We start from the raw sequence: 20,573 nt of genomic DNA, 5'->3' as shown, positions 1-20,573 counted from the left end.
CAGTTACGTTCTTCCAACAACGGTTTTCCTGGAAGAAAATTGAGGTCAATCAATTATCATCAATATCCTCTTTTCAATAACAATTTCTTTTTCTGGAGAAGAAATGTAAAAAGTAAATAGGCAGCGTTGTTTTCCTATCCGATGGGCCAGTGAAATAATCTTGTTTTGGCGGATGACAAAGAACTGATGTGCTACACGCGACAAGCAAACGTTTAATCATTTTTCCACATTGACATTGGAGGATGATCCAATTTGATTCGTTAATTTTGCTAAATTTGAAGTGGCTAATGATTTTAGGGCCGCTTCACATCTCGCAGGAATAAGATGTTAGATCAACAACTGTTATTCGATTGTCGCATGCTAGGTTTGAGGCTAAGTAAGTAATAAAGATCAAATGCCACAAAAGTCTGCAAAGCTTGCCATCATATAGCACAGGGTCATCGGCCGCCACATTTGCGCAAGTACTAGGCTATCCTGCAGAATGTTGATCAAGCTAGGGACTATATTACAAGTAGAACTGTTGCTGTCGCTGTCCCGTATTTCCACATCATCAACATCCATGTTTAATGTTTCATAGACAATCCAGACTGGAATGTCAGATTATGTCCATTTATTATTTCAAGTTGGTAACGGCAGTGTGTTATCAACAACTACTTTCGCGACTGAAGTTTTCGCAACTACATTTCTCGCAGGGCCTGATCTAGGTCATCGTTGATTCTATTTGAATGTTGGGGTGTTGGACTGTTATTGATCTCTCCATATAAAAACTAGATCCATTTATCATTTGAATTGTATGTTATTTCCCAGAATTTTTGTACTACAAGTACATTTGATGTCAACTCAAAGACCTAAAAACTGTTCAGCTATCTTGTCTCAAGGATTCCTCCCCTGACGATGGGCTGTACTTTTGCGATTCCAGGAAAAGGAAGTCAACCCTATTCCGACCGCATCACTGCACTGAATTCGAAGTCCGTTTTTAAAAGCGCGTTCTAGTAATGGTAGAATGGCGATAAACCTGTTCAGTTTTCAATTTTGGACTGGTTCGTCGTTGATTAAACGGATCAAAGTTTTTTAACATTCAAAACAGAACAGGTTCTCTTCTAAATGTATGCATTTTTGACAAGTGGTGGCTGACGGGTTGAAACGTTACTATTTTTACGTGAGTCCTAAAGAATTCTACCCCTCTGCCTGACAGTGTGATGAATATAATTTTACTGATACCTAGATAGACATAATATCTGACTGGTTTCTTGACCATTGCACAAAATCGGTGTATCTCTTCCTGTTTCTTCTGCAGCAAACATTTTTATCTCCAAACTTTGAGCAAACATAAACCTTTGCATAAGCAGATCTCATTTGAAGTACTGGTGGCTTTCGCGATAACTTTGAGATTAAGTTGGCATCTGTAACCAGCGAGCTCAAAGTGTATACTGCCTTCAGATTCTCTCAAGTCGTGTAGACAAAATTAGAATGAGGACAATTGACAATGATTTCCAGCACGACATTTATAGTGTGATTACTAATTAGAAACCTCATAGAAAGACCCCGAGAAAAGGGCAATAAAACTACAACGAAATATGAGACTTCTCACAAAAATTGAAAGGTTCATACTCTGAGGAATAGATTAGCTGAATACTGTCTGGGGCCAACAAGGAGTAAATATCCTGGAATAGTGATTATCACTGTCGAAACAGAAACTAATTAAATGGTTTGGTGTTTTGAGTGAGTGAGTTGGGGTTAACGCCGCTTTCAACAGTATTCCAGTAAGTGTAATAAGGGAGGAAAGCCCGAAGTAATGCAGGTCTCAGACGTTTAACACTTTGGTGAAACCCACGAGCACGGGTATGGTGCTGACAAACCTAGAAACATAATCGGGGCGAACTGGGATTCGAACCCACAATCATAGGTTTCTGGCGTACCCAAGGGACGCAACTCTGCACAGCGAATCGCGGCGCCTTAGACGACTGGGCCACCTGTGCCCACATAAAATCATCAATGAAAGGCAGTTTTAGGAATCATTATAAGAGTGAAGATTTAGAAATAACTAGATACATGTACTGTAGGAGATCGGATGGCTGACGACAAGGGAAACGACAACTTTGACTTAAAAACATATGTGATTATATGTGAACACCTCAGTATAATGGGAGATGTGATTAACGAATGTCTGAAGACATCAGCGTGCTATGGTCAGCATATTAACACTACGGTTGAAATAGAAATGTCCATTTCAGAAAGGGCTAAAAGCTGATAAGGGGTGCAACGAAAAAGTGCATGTTGACAATAAAATCTTTTGACAAATAAAAAGCATTTAATCCAGACTGTTTCAGCAGAAACAGTAACGATGGCTCACTTCATAATGCCCCGGGCTTGGGCAGATAAAGCGGAACTCAAACAGATTTTGAATCATGTATATAATCTTATACATGTATGGAGCAGCATTGATGGAAACAATGCATCCCCTTTACATTGTAACATGGGGGCTCCAGGATTTGGCATCCACATTTCACAACGTTTGAGGTAAACTCGAACATATTCTTTCTACGAAGTTTTCAAAGAGCTTCATACGACTCTTGCTCAAAAGTTGCTTGATAAAGGTTACAACATGCAAGGCCTCGGCAAAGCTTTATAAAACGTTTTATGGCATGTGGAGGAAATGTACACATTTGTGACAAAATATGTTTATTTCAAGTGAACAATTGACGTGCCTTTGCATGTGTTTGTGACGGGTGCACCCGGTGGGACAGAATAAGCTTACATGGTATCCTCTCTATTTGATAGTGATTCATATAAACCCGCGTATGTTATCGTCGGAATAGTACAATGGAATCTACATTTACATTTCTCATACTTATGGAAAACATTTTGTCGCTTTTATTTATTACAGCCAGGCTTACAGATGTGTGTCAATAGGAATTATATATGTAAGAAATTCATATTCAGATTTGTAACTCGGACATTCAAAGTTTTTTAGTTTCAAACAATTGTAAAGTAAACTGCAGACAGTCATGTTATAGGAGAGACTGGTGGTCTCGTCGACTGGCATCACAACACGCTGTTTATTTCATTCCACTTGAAAGTGCATTGCAGGGAACACTCCTCGTGTTATTATTTCTTCAAACTCTTCAAAAGTCCACAAAACACATTTACGCTTCTTGTAATTACGACCCGCATCGATTCATGTGTATTTTGGGACTTTTCTAGTTTTACTCGTGACATGTTGAAAACGATAAACAGTTCAGAAAAAGATGGACTTAATCTTTTAGATAAGGAATTTACAATCACGTCTGCTCAACTGATATCGAAGCTGACACTTTAAAGCATCGCACCTGAACATGAAGTTACATTCTAGCATTGCCGTGAAGAATGCAGGATTCCCATTGGTCAAAATACGATTAAAATCATGTCCTTTCACACAAAAACAAGACTATAAAAACGGCTGTCGATAAGATATTACAGTGGTGTTGTATACGTTCGATAGCAGAACAATAGCTTGTCACTTGAAACATAATGAAATCTATTTCAGAACACACTCAATAAAGTAAAGTACAAACTAACCACGGAGACAGAGCCACACAACCACCGGTTCAGACTCTCTCGTGTGCCGGCTCCTCTTCGGTCAAAAGCGATTGTATTCACCACGACAGTCAAGCGTCAGAGTGGTTCCGTTGAAAATAAGGTTGTTCCTGTAGGTTCATTTTCCATCGGTAGCATGAGGTTTATGGTGAACATAATTGTAGATCGGGGTATTCCTCTGGGTTCATGTAAGTTGTAAACAGCACTGTCATCGTGAACAACTGTTTTGGCAGTCACTGACAGTGGCGAGTAATGGCAGTAGGTAAAGTTCAGCCAAGTGGAAGTTCGGGGTGGAGAGAAAGTCATTTCTGAATATGTATAACTGTTACTGGCAAGTTCTTTTAAACCAACAGTTACATAACTACAACTTCAAAATAACTGAAACTCTGTGCTTTAAGAATTGTTTTGAGACATTATATCAGTTCAGCGTTATTGTCAGTTCAGTTCAGTTCAGGTTATTGTTAAAAAGACCCACCAACGGTGGTACATGAGAAAAAAATATAATATGAATTCATATACAGTAATAATATAAAGATGACGGGTAATGTGTAAATGCATATAAAGATTAAAGGTAACACTGAAATATGACAAAGTTAAAGTGACAAGAATCTCATATACGTTTTTTAACACCTTCATCATTTCTAAAGATGGTATTGATTGATTCAGACATGTTTTCATATATTTTACTCAAATGCGGGATAAACTTATTTTTTCAATTTATACATATTAGGCCATTCGGATTTTTAGGTATGTGCATAGACCATCACTGGAGAAGAGCGTCACATCTGAATAGGTAATGAACTCGTCACCAACCGCGGGAGAACTACAAAAATTACACAAACTTTCCACTCTTGGCTCAATGTCATTAATAAAAAGTGAAAACAAAAGTGACGAGAGATTACTCCAATGTTATATGGGAAGAATGAGGGTATTAGATTATGTAGGAAAACGGTGGATTTTATGTTTAGGTGAATGTTCTTTACTCAGTTCAGAAATTTACCATATACACCATAGATTAGCAATTTATACCATAGACCAGTCCTCAACACAGTGTCAAACGCTTTTTGCAAAATCAAAAAAGACGCAATATCGTTTTATTTGTTTTAAAATTTCCCTAATTGTATGTGAAACAAATACATTGTCACTTGTGGAGAAACCCTTTTCTGAATTCTGTTTGGGCTGGAGTTAAAATATTATTTATTCTACAGATTTAGTAAGCCTCGCATAAACGCTACTTGTGGAACAGTTTGCCGTAACAGCTGAGAATTATTATAGGTCTATACTATACTAGGTTGGTTCTTCACCCTTTTGCTTATATGTCGGTTGGATTATACCAGGATTATGTCAGGATTATGTCAGGATTATTTTCGGATTTAGTCATATCACATTTATTTCGTAGCTTCCAATATTCTTTTGGTGAATGTTTATCAAGGTCACGAATCTCTTTCATTTTGATATTGTCTTATGCATGTGTCCATATTTTTATATGCTCTTGACATAGGATGATAGTGCGTTCTATTTGATATCTATTTGATATTTCTCTATCCTGTCACCTCTGCAATGGAGGAATCCAGGCATTGCAAATATGCAACATGTTGCGATGAAATTAAAAGTGTATCTATGGAGGGTTATTTCATCAATTCATTTCGAAAACCATATATTTTGTTACCATTATTTTGAACCAGTCAAACATGTATGTAATTAATCTTGAACTTCAGTAAATTGCGGCACGTTTGCCACAACCTATGACCACATTCTCGGCACGTTCTGAGATAGGCTGATCTATTTGCCTAAGTGGGAGTGGGCGTTCCAAGAGAGCACCGTATTTAAAGCTCTTTAATTTGGTCGTCATGGTAGAACGGAAATAGGTTGTCCCAATTCTTATGTGACACAACATTCGGTGACTTGAACAAGGAGGACAAAATGATAATAATCTGCAGTGTAATTTAATATCAAGTTGTATATTGCATACATAGGTAACGCTAATCATTGTCGTTTATAATACAAAACATTTTATGTAAATTGTACCAATCATCAATGATCTTGCCTTTGACAGAGGGGCAACATCCAGTGATGTTGAAATAAAAACGTTAAACCAAATCATTCTAATAGTAATATTTCACCACTATATCATAACTCTTCGTGCAATTTGTACAGGCATTTTAATGGCTTTTCTGCGTTTCCCATCAAAGCATCCTTTGTGTCCGCACATACAGTGACAAAACCCTTCCATAATCATAAGAAATCTCCCCCAAATCAGAGTGTGAATCGCTATCAATTAGTGATGATACTACGTGTTCGCGAAAACATGAGCACTCGTCACAAACACATGCAAAGACAAGTCAAAAGTTCACACGGGAACATATGGTACAAGTCAAAATATAGATATGCATCAGACATCATTTTTGCTGCTGATCCCCCAAATTTCGAAATACCATCCACATGTCTACAATAAAAAAAAATGATTTTTTGTCCTGGGGCATGGAATGTTATAACTGTAATGTAACGACACGTATCTCAAAGTTGTAAAATGTAGACCCCCAAGGTTGGAGCTGATGGAATATTGCCAGATATGCTAGTAAAGGAAAAGTTGACTTTTTGAAAAAGGATGAAGATTCATCAATCTTGTCATCAAGTCTTGAGAAGTATTATAGTTCTGTCACTATCTTTAATGTAGAGATACATATGAAACAGATAAGACCGTTTCACTTGTCTCTTTTATGGCGAGTTCAGGCAAGTAAATCAGAGTAATGCCTCAGCTTAAGTTAAACTTCTTGGCCCAAATCCTTTGTTTTGATTTGCCAATCCGAGCAGAACAACTCAATGATTTCGTCAGGAAATTTGTCTGTGTCGCATGTTTCATTCGCAGTTGTCCTTATCCGTCGGTACGCTTTACAAATGAAAAACTGTTGCTTCATCATAATCATCCAACACGAGTTTTTATTCCCACCAAAGTTTGGAGTACGTGCATCTGTTTATCGAACTATAGCCATACCGCCTAAGATCAACGATAACTTTTAATCACAGTTTTTCACCAAAGAAGACATGTGCCGAGCCGTTAAGAAAATTGAGAAGAAACTATCCAAGTTTGACAGGTTTTCTCCGAATAGGAAGGCAATAGCGACTGTTACCCTGTCTACTGTACTGTACAGTCCTGTGGTTACCCTTCCAACTCAGGACCGCCTCAGTGGCCTTGTGGTAGAGCGTCCGCCCGGAGAACGGAAGGTCCGAGGTTCGATCCCCGGCCGCGTCATACCAAAAGACGTTAAAAGATGGTATTTGTTGTTACCCTTTCTGGCGCTCGGCATTAAGGGGCTAAAACAAGGACTGGTCGGCTCGGAGTCAGTCTGAGTGGGGTATTCATGTTAAACTACGGCATGGTATCTCAGTGGGCTAGCACTATAAATCGGCATCAGTCGGGACTAGTACAAGCAGCCACACAAACACACACACGTACATGCACGTCGCTATATAAGTGCAATAATCTTGGACGCGACGTTAAACCCCATTCCACCACCACCACCACCTTCCAGCTCAGCATGCCATGTCCCAGCGGCCCTTTCGTACAGAGCAGGCACGTGCTACACGTGCGTATTTTCGTCACATTGGAGGAGACATTGCCCGCTCGTCGCATCACAGCCAGTCAGTCGTGCTCTCAACAAGACCAACAAAACAGATTGAGCAAGGTAAATCAGATATTGAACGCACTGATGATTACTACGAATACTAGCAGGTTGATGCTGAAATCAGAGTTAGAGGACGTTTGAGACTTTGTAGCAACTTTTCGAAGGAAATAGGATCTCCTGACTTTGTGCTAGATACTATATACGCATTTATTCCGCGCCTTTGTCAATGGAACTGAAAAATAACAAATCAGCCCTTAATCACCATGAATTAGTATGTGATCAATACAAGATTTGCTCAGAAAAGACTTTATTGTTGAATGTACTGATAGACCACATGTTATGAATCCCCTTCCTGTCTGTGTTCCTGTCGGGGAAAGAAAAGACTTTTTTATTAGATTAGAAGGTAAGTTAGCGGTCCGGAATATTTCGTCAGTTTCAGGTCAGAAAATAGCAATGAAGCCAGTTATAGGTTCTGTCAGTCAACACATGACGAGGGCATCGTCTATTGATGTGTTACAGGCAAGGTCTTGGCATGAGAGGATCTATTTACCACCTACTAGTTATGAACAACTTAGGTTCTGGTTGTCAAACATTTCAGTGTATAACTCGGAGTCCTTGTTTGCTGATAGTTCTCCTACTAGGATAGCTTATAGTGTCGCTAGTGACAGGGGCTATAGAGGATATTGTCTTCATTCAGTGGTAGTGTTTCTCATGCACATTGGTCAGTTAGTGAAATACAGATGAGCTCCACATGGAGGGAGCTCAGAGCTATTGTCATAGTACTTAGTAGCTTTCTCGTCTTTTGTTTTAGGATTCCAAACAGTGAAATAGTTTTCAGGCAACCAAAACTTTGTTTCAGTTGTGCAGAAAGGAAGTATGAAAGTTCAGCTTCAGTTAATAGCTCTAGAAATTTTCCAGATGTGCCTCCAGTCTAGTATTCAGTTGCACAAGGAATGGATTCCTCGCTGCCACAATGATAGGGCAGATTATCTAAGCATATTATACGACACTGATGATTCGAGCATTGCAGATTATGCGTTAAATGGATAGATGATAAATGGGGTCCTCATTCTGTTGACAGATTAGCATCTTACTACAATAATAAAGCTGTATGATTTGATTCTCGTCATTGGAACCAAGATTGTGAAACAGTGGACACGTTTACTGTTGACTGGAGTGGTGAAATGAACTAGATTGTTCTCCCGGTGTATTTGGTAGGGAGAGTGTTGATGCACATGAGTAAGTGCAAGGCCAGAGGCACATTGGTAGTGCCTAGATGGTATTCAGCTAGTTTTTGGCCTTTCCTGTGTCCAAATGCAAGTCATATTTCGCAAGTCAAAGATTTGGTCTGGTTACCTATATGCAAAGAAGCGTATGTCCAGGGCCGTTGTGGAGGTGGCATATTTGGTGTTAAAGATTTGAAGTTTCCATGTTAGCTTTGTTTATAGATTATTCTGGATGATTTGATTCATAGCATGTTGTCTTTGTTTCAGGTTCATGAATGTTACAATATGTGTATGGTGATGTCATATCCACTCTGCCAGAGAGGTTGAGATAAATCCACTGAATGAGCTCTGAAGTGAAGCAAGCTCTGCTTCAACATCTAAATCTTATGGTTATGGTTTCAGCCGATTACAGCTTTGGGCTGAATCTCACGGTTTATCATTTACTATTCCAGTGGTACCTTTGCATTGTGCCCTTTATCTATTATCATTGATACAAAGCTGTGACAGTATATCTCCAGCTTTGAATGCAGTTTGCAGCTTAAGATATGCCCCTGTTATTGTTCGACTCACTAGCCCAACTGAGATTACTCTGGTACAAATTGTATTGGAAGCTGGCAAAACAAAAGGAGACTTGCTAATTCTGTGTGTAAGAAAGAGCCAATGACTGCATCTCACATAAAGGATATGGTTAACTCTTCTAAGTGGAAATCAAGTTTAAAAGGGATTTTTGCATTCCGGTGAGTTGCTTCATGTCACCAGATGTGATATATAATTTTATAATCAGTATATGTCTGTCTTTATTGGCAATATCCAAAACTGATGTTTACCGAGATGGTCCATCGGTTGTCATGGCTGCAACATTGTCTGACATGTGTCCTGTTTAACACATGAAGTGGTATCATGAATTAGCTGAAATAACTGCAGTTTCAAATGAGTATATATTCAGATCACTTTCGATGTCAAAAAGCATGTGTGTGTTGAAAAGAGAAAATAAGCCCAAATGTTATACAAGGTTTAGAAGTGTTTTTGACTGCAATGTCACCCGTCGTACCAGATGTTTCGAAATATGGCCTCCACAGTTTGAGATCTGGAGGAGCTACAGCAGCAGTCAATAATGGCATTCCAGATAGACTTTTTAAGCGACAAGGGCGCTGGCGCAGTGAGAAAGCCAAGGATGGCTTTGTGAAAGATGTTTAAATCAGACTCAGTGTGTCGAAGTCGTTAGGACTATCGGTGATTGATTGGTGTGTTTAATACAATAAAACGGTGATGCAGCTAACAATTGCCCTTTCTTTGTTTCTCGGCTAGTACCGCAGGGGACGTACAGTGTGTGTCTGTTTGTGTCTGGTTTGTGGGTAGGGGAAGAGAAATGAAATTTCTTTCGTTTGAATGGAATGAATTAGAATGAAAGTGATTTCTCTTCATGCGCAAACAAGATACAAAAGGGAGGATCTGATGTGTAGAGGGCGCTTGAATGGAGTATATGAGTGACGTCATAGCGCGGGTAGTTCAACCTCGCCTGCGGTCTAGCCATGAAGCAAACAGCTTTAATTTCAGAAGTTGGTGACGGGGCGTTGCGGGAAAGGCTACAGTAGGATACAACGTCACTGTGGCGTCAGAGCAAGGAAGCTCAGATGGTTATCGGTTGAACCCAGAGGGGTTCGTGGAGGAATAAAATAGTGAATACGATGTGTATGGTGTAGACAATTAAAGGCCTTTAGCTTGAACCGCAGGGGACGTTCAGTGTGTGTTTGTTTTTTGCGTCTGGTTTGTGAGTAGGGGAAAATTAAAGGAATTAGATCTAGGTCAAACAAAACACATGTCTTAGATGCATCCATGGGTCGTAAAAAGTATTTGACGTGAGTATCCTTTGTGTTGTACTCATCATCATAGGGGCGTCACGCTCTCGTTATCCATATAGCCAGAAAAACAAAGGCGTTGATTTAAGAATTGTATTCACAAAGAAATAAAATGATAAGTTTAGGGTTAGGGCCATAAAGCAGCACCTTCTCAAATATCACTTACATACACATACATCTGAGCGAGATAACAGGGAGGTGCAGACAGAAACAGGAGGGAAGATATACTCAGATAAAAAGATAATATATAAACATCATAGGATACACGGGTGGCCAAGTGATTTAACCGAAATTAAGAGTTTCGTCCGTCATCCATGTCAGGATCCGGTGGTCGTGGGTTTGGATGCAAGATTCGCCCTGATAAGGATATTGGTTTCTTTACGTCCCCATTGGTTTCAGCGAAGTGGTAACTATTTGCCTAAAACTTTAATTTAGTGGCTTCCTCCCACGTACCGCTGTCAAGTCGTCATGTAACTTTCAAAGGGGGTCATGAAAACCCACACGTTCCGGAGGAGGACCGTGAAAAAGGGGGTTTGGTTATTCATATCTAAAACATCATGTGATATTCCTCACAGATTACTTCTTCGAGTCATTTGGCAAAGCCAAGAATCAGAAAAGCAAAGTTGTAGTTTTACAAGCTCAGTATGACATCGTACGGCGTGTCAGTTTGGAATGTCAGACAGGAGAAAGCGGAACAACTCATAGAATCAGTAAATCCCCAGGAAACACTGCTGGATGTTCATCTTCCTCTGCATGACAGACACTCGAATAGGAATTCTCCTGGAGCCTTGACATTTTTCATCGTTGACGTTTAAAGTACATTAAGATTACCAAACTGTGGCATAACATCATTAAGCTATAGCCAGGACGACCTTGCTGGTGAAAACCGTTCACAGATCATAAAGACTACAATATCGCCTCTGTGGTCTAGTGGCAGTTCGATCATCGGCTGCGTCATACCAAAAGACGTTAAAGGATGGTACGTGTTGTTTCTATGTCTGGCTCTCGGCATTAATGGGCTAAAGCAAGGACTGGTTGTCCTGGGGTGAGTATACTGTGTCTGAGTGGGGTGTTCATGTTAAACTGCGGCATGGTATCTCAGTGGGCTAGCACTATAACATTGGGATTAGTCCGGACTAGTACAAGTAGCCACACTCATATATAAGTACAACAATCTTGAACGCGGCGTTAAACCTCATTTCACCTCACCTTGATCCCCACAGATTCAATATAGTACCTTCCTGTTTCATCACATGGCAACACTGACAACTTTCTGTATTGTCTACTCTGTTTACTTTGCTCTGTTCGGTAATTGCCATGTGACCACAGGTTTCACTTTATGCATCGGGGATATTTAAAAATGCACGAGTAGATTGTTACTATGACAACCGAGTTTTCTTCAATATATACATGGGGTGGTAGAAACCATTACTATTAGTTTCATAAGTGGTTCCTGTCGTTTCATTTGATGCCTTTGTGATGGACATGTCATGTGTTATGATAAATATTGAATTTGTTCAACATACACAGAGGATCATTAATGTATCATGTTAGATTATTGTATATTACAATAGGTGACGATGAACCGTTAAAACATAAACCCTTACCAAGTCTGAGAACGTCGCCAAAAGTAACGGAGCAATATGCTTTGATGTGACTGAAACAGTTGCTGACTGTGACGTGACTGGAACAGTTGTTGACTGTGATGTGACTGATACAGTTGTTGACTGTGATGTTACTGAAACAGTTGCTGACTGTGATGTGACTGAAACAGTTGCTGACTGTGATGTGACTGGAACAGTTGTTGACTGTGATGTGACTGAAACAGTTGTTGACTGTGATGTGACTGATACAGTTGTTGACTGTGATGTTACGGAAACAGTTGCTGACTGTGATGTGTCTGAAACAGTTGCTGACTGTGATGTGACTGAAACAGTTGTTGACTGTGATGTGACTGAAACAGTTGTTGACTGTGATGTGACTGAAACAGTTGCTGACTGTGATGTGACTGAAACAGTTGTTGGCTGTGATGTGACTGAAACAGTTGCTGACTGTGATGTGACTGAAACAGTTGCTGACTGTGATGTGACTGAAACAGTTGCTGACTGTGATGTGACTGAAACAGTTGCTGACTGTGATGTGACTGAAACAGTTGTTGACTGTGATGTGAAATGCCCATAAGGCAGATACTTGTATTGTAAAAAGACATGAATTAAGGATTGAAGTCGTATTTGTTGATGTTCATCAGCTGGTGCAGATAGTGATGCGTGAGAAGCGTTTCATGGTACATTTGCTCACGTGTGGCACTGTCTTCGTGAGCTGATAATCGTCAACAATTACAACTTCAATCCTTATATTGACAGATGCATAAATAATAACAAAACATTTCATTTAAACACCAAACATGAATTAATTAAAGCGAACTATATTAACGCTGAGGCTTGAATTTGTTCGTGACGTGATTCGTCAATGGGAGTTACGTCTCTTGGTTTACAGAATGACGGATAGAGCAATGTCATTCGTTTGAAATAAAATTTGTACACAGTAAAACTGGAATTGGAGAGAAATCCAGCCCAAGTTGATGGACAAAATGGATTAATATGAACGTTCCGTGAATTTTGGGGGTGTATTTGAGTGATGCCAAGGCTATATGAGCTGCTAATGACAGGGATCACCACTTGAAGCAGCGCGGTTGGATTTCCCGATGCACGATTCCCGATTCACTGTAACTTCGAATGGATGCTTCATTTCGGTGATCCGACATATAAATGATATACTGTCTGGCTTCAAAGCCCCTATCGTTCGTAGCCTGAATTATTTTAAGACATTTGAGGAATTCCCCAAAAGTAGTTTTGCATCTCTCTGCTCAATTGATGTCCTAATCAGACTACAAACTGACGTTCATCGAGAGAGGAGCGACAGTTAGCTTGGTAGTGTTTATCAAGGCAAGATCGCCCTTTACTGTCAATATTACAAGTTATGCGGTGAATGAATACAAAAATGAATCCATTGTGACCACAGTTTGGGGGATGGGGACAGTTGTTCAGTTATCGATCAAACATCAAGACTGAAATCAGCGCATGAAACTCCCTTGAATGTTTCCTTTAAAACTTGTCAGTCAATATCGTTAATGCAAACCACGGGCATCAATGCAAACACCAACTCGACGACGGACTGAAGATGTGTGACGTCTGATCACAAGAAATGGGATTCGACGACATTCTTCTTGCTACCTGATCCTATTTAGAGGGGTGACCTGGTCGTGCTCTTATCTGACGGTCAAAGTCATCCCACAGGTGTCTATAGGTGATAATTCTGGTGATTGTGCTGGCCAAGGCAAGGAGACATTGTGTGGGGCCTTGTATGACCTTGCTGAAACAGGGTCCGGGGAGTCCGACAGTACAACAGGGTGAAGTAATTGGTCGATGTAAAGCTGTTCAGTGATGTTTACTTCCAACATCACCAAATCTGACTACACGTAGCTTCACGTGTCAGCGTTACGTCTCGTATTGGTTTGTAAGCTCTGATACTGTACAAAAATGATTGTCGTAGCTGATGATGCCACCGTGATAATACGATGTCTGAGATGGGGCATACGTATGTAGTGTCTTTCTGGGTGGTCGTTACATGAGGTCTGCCACGCCTAGGCCGCCTAGTCTGCCTGTAACAGGTCATGCCCCTGGCGACTGTCAATCGGCTTCATCAAAATTCCTTGCGATACTTGGTGTATCATACCAACTTCTTGTTCTCTCATACCCATATTCTTGCAGGTGTGAGTACAAACATGTCGACTTGAAGACAACTGTACACTGAGCCTTTGATTCACATGGTGTTGTTAGAAAGTTTTTCTGTTACATACAAATGCTTCATTTTACTGCTATTTCCATTATTCTATTACATAACCATCTACATCTGTACAGCTATTGGTTTAGTGAACAGTGAGAAAATATTAACATTCTATCCATAGGTTGGAATGGAAATGAGACGTATGAAGAAAAAATCTCAAACCCTTCAAAGAAACAAACAACATGACTCCCCCAATATCAAATTGTCCTCCCCTAAGCATGAGTTTTATTAATCTCAATCAAATATCCATATCACTATCAAATAGCTCGTTGTTTTGAAGATCATAATGAAACATGATTTGACAATAAATATGCACATCTAAGGTATTGTATTTAGACAATATTTATAGAATTATTCTCGAACACATCACATCACCATTGGTTGTCTCGCGAAGCAGTTCATAATTAAGACTTCATCTTCTATTTCGGAAGAAACGTTCTCAGTGCCCGGTCGGGGATGACAAACTGAAATTGACCACCAAGGTGTTTATAGCCTCATCGGCTGACCATCGAACAATGGTCATCAACAATATCGTTTACAAAGTTGTTGTAAATACGCTTCCCAGACGCCATATCGTCAACTCGGCATGAGCCCACGGCTAATTGTCCCGAGACCACCCTTGTGTTCCTGTTGTTACAAGGTGGACAAGGTGACTTTGCCTTTCATCAAGAGAATACAAAGATTGCCGTAATTGGTTTTTTTCTCTTTATCGAAAATGTCCCTGTTATAAATCAGACTTTGACAGACAGTGGAAGGTCAATTTCCTTGCAGTCAAATACAGATCTCCCAATAGAGCGGTCCTCCGACGACACCGCATTGTGCATATTATATAGAAAGGGAAATTCAATATGGTAATTATGCGATTTTTACATGTACACGGGTATATTCATATTTCTTTTTATGTCCACGGTGGGGATCGTGTGCATCTGGGATCCGATATTTTTTAACTCAAAAGATCATATTTAACATGCTGACCCAATAGAATTTCATGATAAAAGTGCGGCATGAGAACTGGACCATTTTGTAAGACTAGTCACTTGGGATTTCGTCGGATGAAGAATATTAAACACGATTTGTATCAGTTAATTTATAGTGAACAAATGTTAACTATCGTCTTTAACGCTACAAACAATTTGAGAAACAATAAAGTATTTTTTTATTATCTTTGCCACGTTCTTCTATTTGCGAGGTATGCTAATACAACGTGATCTGTAAACATCTTATGTGATAGGGCCACTGCAGGCACACTGAATATCAGAAACCGCATGCCTGCCGAGGGTAAGAAATATCAAGATACTTGTTCACACCGCCTGCCGGGAGGAGGTAAATATGTTGGGATGGCCAAGTGGGTAATTACAACAGTGCCAGGGGAATGGGAATGTCCGTCAAGACACGTCTATATCCAAACCACTGGGATGAGAAGCAAACGATGGTGTAGGTCACAGAGAGCACATGCGTTCTTCAACCAGTTATCTTCCACTTGAAGTGCAGGTCTATACCCACTGACATAATGGAGAAAGTCAATAATATTATGTGAATATCTCGCATGAAGCTATAAGCAAAACTGGATTCACAACTTTGGAAAGAAGACAACATTGGGTTTTTGTGTATGCCTGTCTGTTATGTGATGCCCCGAGGTGATTGGTTTTACTGTGGTGGCATGGTCAATATGGAAATGGTGGGGTGGTGGTATTCCAGTGGTATTAATCATCGGATCTAAATTTGGCAGATGGGTCAGATTGGTAAGGCCTATTTAGTCCATGATTTTTTTTTCGTTCCATGCGGCATAAAATATCTTATCCTCAGTCGCATTTTCCGTATTTTATGAACGTGTTTTGATACAGGTTCGTGGGGCCGTAGGTGCGTTGGGTCGTATGCTTTAAGCCAGCTTTTATATTCAGACACAACACTGAAATGTATATTTATGAACAGTTTGAATACAAACAACAAATAAGGACACAAGTTTGGTTCATATGAATACAAAATACACTGAGGGCCATACTAACTATAGTATCAGATTCTCCTCCACATTGCACCAAACATATGTGAGGCGAGGGACAATATAAATCAATGCAAAGGAATAACATGATAGATTATCCGCCGTGAAACTATGGTTCAAAGGGCAAAAGAGGTGTGAAAATTATATGAATGGACACCAGGTGTTTTAGAAAAAGGTAAGCATGTCATGCCCTACCGATAGCACCCGCCAGTCACATAAAAAAGTAAAAATATATAGCTTGACGCCGCACAGCAGTACAAAAGCCTTGCTACACACCTATAAGGGCAGCTGTGTACATTAACTGTTGAAGGTCGGGTAGTATTACGTGTACGTCACAAATTAAATGTGTAGGTACTTTGGGACAATAACGTTATGTAAGGTGGAGTGTTTGGTAGTGAGGCTGGCTGGGATAATGTATTATGTCCTGATAGTAAAATGTTGGTATCTGGTATGTTGTTGAATTGCAAAAATAAAATATCTTCGGAGTACAATTTAGGTGTCATGTGAAAGTAAGCACATCTCTCACCTTGACGGGGACACAGATGAGCACGAGCAGCAGGTCAGCTGAGGCAAGGCTGGTGAGGAAGGCGTTCGTGATGCTACGGAGACTCTTGTACCTGCACACAGCAAATATGACCAGGAAGTTGCCACATAGTCCAAACACCAAGGTAATGCTGTAAGCCAGGGATACTGGGATCAGCTCCTCCAGCGGCAGTGATGTCACCGCTACATCATAGTCGTAATCATAGTAGTCATTGATGTCGTAGGTATCGTTGACTTTACTAATCGCGTTGACATCAGTGTTGGTGTATTGTGTGCTTCCTACGCTGTGGGTGGGCCAGGTAAAACTATCCCCATCTAGGGGCTTCTCTGCTGTATTCTGCATGGCACATGGATCTTCTTCTCTCTGTGTTGATATCCAAGACACACGGGTAAGAATAACGTTAGAAAACAAAGACGTTCAATGAACAAACACGGTACAGAAATCCTGGGAACGTCACAAAGTTTCGAATGTTATAACTCCTGGAAAGTTCTCTCTGCTGACTGTTGGAAATGTGAGGGAATCAATATCTCCTGCAGTCAGTTACAGGGGACGGAGGAGCTGTGCACTAGGTGTTGTCACGGAGACTGGTACTAACAACACCGCCTCACTAGTTTTAAACGTTTCGTCATCACGTGGTCTGCCCACGGGTCACATGACCGGATAATGCCTTAAGAACTGTTCACATCAGGCTGAGGAAGAACTGGCCAATTTGTGAAGCAAGACTGATTGTCAGGGTAACTGGAACACAGAAGACCATTCCCAACCCCACACAGTCTTGGTAGAATGAACCAGCGGCGTGATTTCGTTTTAACTTCCTCTTTCTGCAATGCGTGTTAGTCTATGTAAATACGATGAAAGAAAAAACTCTCCAATACATCTAATTAATACATGATATTGGAAGAATTGTGTTATTTATTGGAGGATACCAAGGTATCCTTAGCGTTTATGAACGAGTGTTTTGTTTGATATCTTGATAAAGCTAGCTGGTCGTGTTGCATGTATCAGGCGATACAGGAGTATCCCTGAGGATATCTGTTTCAGTTCTTTTACACTTCCCATAATTAAACATGTTTCAGAGAGTGTTCACTAGACACTAATTTGGCCGATGTCTCTCCTGAAAATCATTTCTGGTGTCCCTCGCCGTAATATTGCTGGATATTGGTTATAGCAGCGTAAAACCTCACTCACTTACTCACTCACTCACTCACTCACTGGCACATATAATTGACACTTCCAATGGTTGTGTTTTATTCGTGACATTCAATTAGGATGTTGGTGATCTTTAGAAATTAGAATGTTTCCTTTAACGTTCTTCCCAAAACAAATGGTGCAACATGGAGTGGATATGCAATTCCAATGCTATAAATTTGTTTAATATCGTGTTTGCAAGTCGTGGCAACATTGTTGGCACATCACGTGTACTGTTTGGCCAAGAGACAGAAGTACCATAAAAGCGAGAAAATCATGAACCTCCGACACATAAAAATGTCTTTCATGGAAGATTTGAAGATTTGGTCTGTGTTTCTTCTTCCTCCGGTAAGGTTATTCAGCTCCTCACGCTGTCATTTCGCCTAATTGTGATGTTCTTAACATTTGGAAGCCATCTTGGAATGTCTGGTGATTCAAGTGTATTTCTTCTCATCATACACGTCAATAGGACCATCTCATGCTTGTGTCATCATGTGAACGATTCTTCTAGATGTTGCACTGTATCTACCCCACTGTAATAGTGGCTTCACGTTTCCCTATGGTTGATTCATTACCACGACATCTGAACATGTGGGGTGTCTAAGAACATTAAGGTCACATTGGTTACGATCCATCCCAACAATAAATTGTATGTACTACGCTGTTCGAAATTGCCGATTTAACGGGCAGATCAAGATGTCAGGAATGTAAGACCTAGTCTATTGATGGAGGTATCTTGTCATTGATAATTAATTGTAATCATTCGCATAGTCGCTGTAAAATTTTTGATGGAATTGGTGTTGGTGTTGGTGACGGTGTTGGTAATTGTATTGTTAAGATCAAAAGGATCATATTTTGTACCCCTACAAAAGCGTCAAGTTACATCAAATGTTTATTTATATCTTCTGATGAATACATCACTTCACAAGGCAAGCCAAAAGCATCAGACGAACAAACTTTATTTGGTGTTGCCTTCGCTGTAGATTTAGTTTACAAAACCCAATATTACATCGATACCTGACAACGCCTGGAGGCATTAAGTGCAGCTCTGACCTGTATTCAAAGTAAGTAAACATCTCACGGATCCAGAGGCCAGTTACACAAAGCAAGACATCGAGTTTGTTGGTCAGTGGTGAAATAGCAAATCAATTATGGTCATGTGATTTAGTATCAAGCGGCTGAATAACGCTGTGCCAGAAGAACTCATATGTCCATTCGTCACGTAATTTATGTGAACGAATCACGACGAACACAGTTTGTTATATAATCAAAAACATTTATCCCCCAACTTTATGTTGTATGTGTTATTGTCAACGTTTAAATTGATTTCCGTTTGTGCTGGTCACGTGATCAGTTGAATAAATCTATAACTAATTGATAAATGGGAATATCTATTTTAATAAAATAAAACATTATGTTCGTGCATTCCGATTTTTATTTTTTAAAAATATGTTCGAAAATCGAATACTTATTTACCATCATGTACATGTACATCATATGTATTTGTTAAGGTTTCCTGCGACACACAAACAGGCTTCACTACTGGATAGAGCGTCTGTCCGGAGAGCGGTAGGACGATGGTTCGATCCCAAGCTGCGTCATACCAAGACGTTCAAAGGCGGTACCCTCTAGTTTCCCTTGCATGAGAGGGATAAAACAAGGACTGGTCGGCGCGTAGTCAGTATACTCTGTCTGAGTGGGGTATACATGTTAAACTACAGAACTGTATCTCAGTTGGTTTACACTATAAAACCAGCATTAGTCTAGACTAGAATAAGCACGTACGCACGTACGTACACACGCACGTACATCCATGCATGCATGCACGTCGCTAGTAAATGCAACAACCTAAACGCGACGTTAAACTACATTTCCTCTCACCTCTTACGACATGTCATCGAGACAAAGCAAATGTACAGGAAAAATCTAATTGCTGGCATGTTCATCCCCACAGATTTTAAATATATTCTTTTACTACCTCGTGCATCCGGCAAGAATAAATACTGGAATTAAATTTAGTTTTTAAATTCTTAAGACATTCGATCAGTCTCTTTTCTCGAAGATAAGGCCAGCCTACGTAACAGTGTTCTATGATAGTTTCTCTAGCCTCACAAATCTATATGTCGTCGAAGGTAAATGTATGTTTGTTCAGCGAAAATCTGACCCAGAGCTGTCGAGGACGGTCCATATACACACTGTCGAAATACAAAACTTTCTGTTATGGATTTTGGTTCTGAAAATGCTTTCCTGGGTCGTGAAGACAAGTTATGCTTTAGAGACACCTTGTCCTGCGGTTTCTGCATACAGCGTCGGTATTTCGAGGGAGCTATTCAACAACATTATCACCAGGACCGGAGGCTTAGCACGACAATTAAGATCGATTGAAATTTGGTTATCCAGCTTCGTCGTTCGAAAATGTCAATAAAATGTTGTTGTTTCTTGTCGCATATACTTGCAGAATCACGATAAGATTGACTACTCTACCAACACGAGATGGTCTTCTGCTTGGTATTTCTTCTTCAAAAGTTTATCAACACAGTTTCTTTTTATTGAACAAAAATCCCTGCCAGATATTCTGTCAATGTTCCTTTTACTACAAGTTTGTCTCCGACAAAATGGAATCAGGACATTGAAATATGGCTGATTTCATTTATTCAGTCAAGATCGCCAGGATCAATATGGCAAGCAGTCCTTCATGGAATACTTTTT

At 40.0% G+C, this 20,573-nt stretch overlaps 1 protein-coding gene across 1 annotated transcript in view; it reads right to left on the bottom strand.

Annotated features, from left to right (window-relative positions):
• LOC139480091 (galanin receptor type 1-like) overlaps window positions 1-17,135 on the bottom strand; it is a 53,160-nt gene extending 36,025 nt beyond the window's left edge. Inside the window, exon 1 of the mRNA XM_071263103.1 lies at window positions 16,659-17,135. Within this exon, the coding sequence (XP_071119204.1) occupies window positions 16,659-17,018 (360 nt within the window). The 5' untranslated portion in view covers window positions 17,019-17,135. The remainder of the gene's footprint in view (window positions 1-16,658) is intronic.
• Window positions 17,136-20,573: the final 3,438 nt, after the last annotated feature.

This window comes from Haliotis cracherodii, unplaced genomic scaffold, assembly GCF_022045235.1.
Source record: "Haliotis cracherodii isolate W230 unplaced genomic scaffold, xgHalCrac1.p SCAF_4, whole genome shotgun sequence".
Lineage (NCBI taxonomy): Eukaryota > Metazoa > Mollusca > Gastropoda > Lepetellida > Haliotidae > Haliotis > Haliotis cracherodii.
Note: the sequence above shows the minus strand (reverse complement) of the source record. Positions and strands in the feature narration are given on the sequence as shown.